Genomic DNA, 3,208 nt, shown 5'->3' with positions numbered 1-3,208 from the left:
CTTGAGCCACAGGTGCCGAGCCATTTTTTTTTTTTTTTTTTTTGGTTGCAGTCGTCATTGTTTTGGCTGGCTGGGCTGGATTCGAACCCACCACCTTAGGTGTTTATGGCTGGCACCTTAGCCACTTGAGCCACAGGCACTGAGCCTAGTGTTCCTTTTAAAAGATGTTTGCAAAATGCTTTTTTATCCATTTAATTCTAGTTTTCACTTAACCATTCACTTTGAACTTTTCTATTTTTCTTATTGAATGACTTTCAGTTTAAATTGAAAAAATAAAATAAAAATGATTTTTCTTGATGTCTGTTAACCATACAGGGTTGTGCTACATCCTTTATTCTTTTTCTTTTTTGAGACAGAGTCTTACTGTGTTGCCCTTGGTAGAGTGCCTGTGACATCACAGCTCATAGCAACCTCAAACTCTTGGGATTTGTCATTGTTGTTTAGCTGGCCTAGGCTGGGTTTGAATCCACCAGCCTCCATGTATATGGCCGGCACCCTACCCACTGAGCTATGGGTGCCCTCCCGCTTTATCCTTTATTCTTAGAAGACCTGGCCTGGAGTCCAGTCTCAGCTTTACTATTTACTAATTTAGTGTTTTGGGAAAATTTACCTCTGAGTTTCATTCTCAATTTCCTCATTTGTTAAAATAGGAATAATAATAGTACCTAATTTAATAGTTTTAAAGTAAAATTATAGAATGGGTTTGAAAGCATTTTCTAAAGCTAAGGATAGGTCAGTGTTAATACATGTATTTATATTCTTTTTTTTTTTTTTTTAATATATTCAGGACCTTATCAGGTACACCCTTCTGGATATACTTTCTTTTTACAAAGCCTTCTCATGAAGTGTTCTTAATTTTGTGATCTGTTCATCATCTTCTTTGTAAGTCTGGAAGAAAGCAGTGAGGTCAGAATCCTTACTTGCTGCCTTGAGTTCCAACTTAGCCTGTTGACTTGTATTTTTTATGGTTTGGGTTTTTTTTTTTTTTTTTTTGAGATAGAGCCTCAAGCTGTCCCCCTGGGTAGAGTGCTATGGCATCACAGCTCACAGCAACCTCCAACTCCTGGGCTCAAGTGATTCTCCTGCCTCCGCCTCCCAAGTAGCTGGAACCACAGGCGCCCGCCACAATGCCTGGCTACTTTATTTGGTTGCAGCCGTCGTCGTTTGGTAGGCCTGGGCTGGATTCAAACCCGCCACGTTAGGTGTATGTGGCTGGCGCCTTAGCCACTTGAGCCACAGGCACCGAGCCAGTTTGGGGTTTTTTAAAAAGAAAATGCATGCTGAATCTCATGCTGCTTTGGGATCATAAAGTATCAAAGCTGAAAAGCAACTCATAAATTGCCAGATTCAGCTTCCTCATTTTATGCAGCAGATAAGCCCTATAGAAGGGAAAGGATTTCCAGTTTCACATGCCAAAATCAGTGCCCTTTCCAGAGCTCAGTCCATGTTATCGATGTGGTTGAGCAAGTCACCTACATTGGGTAAGGTGATTCAAATGAAGATGACATTGCCGTTGACAGAGGACAACCCTATCTTGAGTTAGGTCAAGAGAGTTTTTCAGATCCCTTTTACAGAAAAAAAATGAACTAATAAGTATATCCATGAGGTCTTAGTCTCTTTATCGCTGTCTCTCTCTCCCTGGCTTCCTCATCCTCAGAATTCTAAGCTTTCTGCACTGACTGCTGTGGTTCCGGACATCCCAGGTTTCCGAAAGATCCTACCCCGCTCAGATTACATCATCATCCCTAAGAGCAGCCTGCAGGAGGACCGGAGCTGCCCTCAGCTTGAGCTGTGTGTGGCTCAGAACCAGATGTCCCCCAAAGGACCTCCTCTTGTGTCCAGTGCTGCCCCGGAGACAGTACCCAGCCATGCAGGCGTGGCAGAGCAGTGCCTGGCTGTGGAGGCCCTGGCTGAGGAGGTGGGAACCCTTACCCAGCAAGGTCCTGTACAGGAGATTGCCACTTCAGAAATCCTCAGCCAGGATGTGCTTCTAGAGGAGGCTTCCCTAGAGGTAGGGGAGAGCCACCAACCTTACCAGACAAGCCTGGTGATTGAAGAGACCTTAGTGAACGGCTCACCAGACTTTCCCACTGGAAGCCTGGCTTTGCCTCACCCCCAGGTTGGGGAGAGTGTGTCCGTGGTAACAGTCATGAGGGTAAGTAGCTTTGGTACTGATGTCTTTTTTTTTTTTTTTTAAAGGCAAGCATGAAACAAAATTTGTTGAAGAAGAGAAAGATAGGCTTACAGAATAAGAAAGTTTACAAAGCAGAATACATTCACCAAAGATAGCAAATGGGCCTCCATTGCCAGGACAAGTAGGCAGATAGGCCTTGATGTCTTTATCTGAAGTTACAAAAAAGGCAGCACATGCAGTGTGATTCTGGAGCAGTGGTATTAGTGGTGCTGGTGTGGCCCTTCTAGTGGCATTGCAGTATTCCTGAATGTTTTTTGCCCTGGAGCTTACTCCAGAGTTCACTGCAATTTCTCAGGCACTCTTACCAACTCTGCTTTGCCCAACTTAGCCAGAAGTTTCTTCACATGAGATGGTACAGTGCATAAGCTACGTTAGCAGGAGAACTGGAAGTGGTGTTTGGATTATCCATGAGTCAAAGCCAGGATCTGTCAGGCTTATTAGTGTCAGTTAGGATTTTACATTCCATGAAGACTGTTTCAGCAAACAGTGGTACCTTGAACTGTGTTAGGAAAATTTTCAAAGGGTCTTTATAAGCACAGATGGGGTAGAAACAAAGACATTGTCTTCCAGGCTATGTTGGTAACTAATATCTAAGAAAGAAGAGGCAAATCTCTCTCCAGTGAGCCTTTAAGTATCATGCTTAGTTGAGGAAAAAGCGACAGTTTTAGTGATCCTACAACCTGGTTTCCTGGAAGTTGGAGAAACTGCTGCCATGACCCAGTATATAGCCTCTTCTCTATTACTGTGGATAGGATAGCATCCTTAGAGAGATGGAAGTCTTCTGGTCAGGTAAAAAGGACCAGCATGCTGTAGACCCTGTGGCCTGGGCAGAAGAGAGAAGGCCTAAATCCTTTTTATTATTTGTTGCCTTAGTGTTATTTGTAATAATGAAGCATGCCACTGGCCTGGCTAAGGCAGATTAATAGGGTGCTAAGAACATTTGACAGGGTCAGAATTGGATTCTCTTACCTACTACTTATGGATCTTGGGAGTCCTATGTCTCTTTAAACCTCT

The 3,208-nt window shown here is 43.5% G+C and overlaps 1 protein-coding gene across 3 annotated transcripts in view; it reads left to right on the top strand.

The window, feature by feature from the left end:
- Positions 1-3,208, top strand: part of HMGXB3 (HMG-box containing 3) — a 72,949-nt gene that overhangs the window by 9,670 nt on the left and 60,071 nt on the right. The window contains exon 4 of one of the 3 annotated variants that reach the window (XM_003782043.3): positions 1,658-2,155. The exons of the other annotated variants lie outside the window; for them this stretch is intronic. Within the exon in view, the coding sequence (XP_003782091.1) occupies positions 1,658-2,155 (498 nt within the window). The remainder of the gene's footprint in view (positions 1-1,657; positions 2,156-3,208) is intronic. 3 annotated transcript variants of the gene reach the window in all.

This window comes from Otolemur garnettii, unplaced genomic scaffold (assembly GCF_000181295.1).
Source record: "Otolemur garnettii isolate 467f Iridium unplaced genomic scaffold, OtoGar3 scaffold00003, whole genome shotgun sequence".
Lineage (NCBI taxonomy): Eukaryota > Metazoa > Chordata > Mammalia > Primates > Galagidae > Otolemur > Otolemur garnettii.
This window is presented reverse-complemented; position numbering and strand designations above follow the sequence as displayed.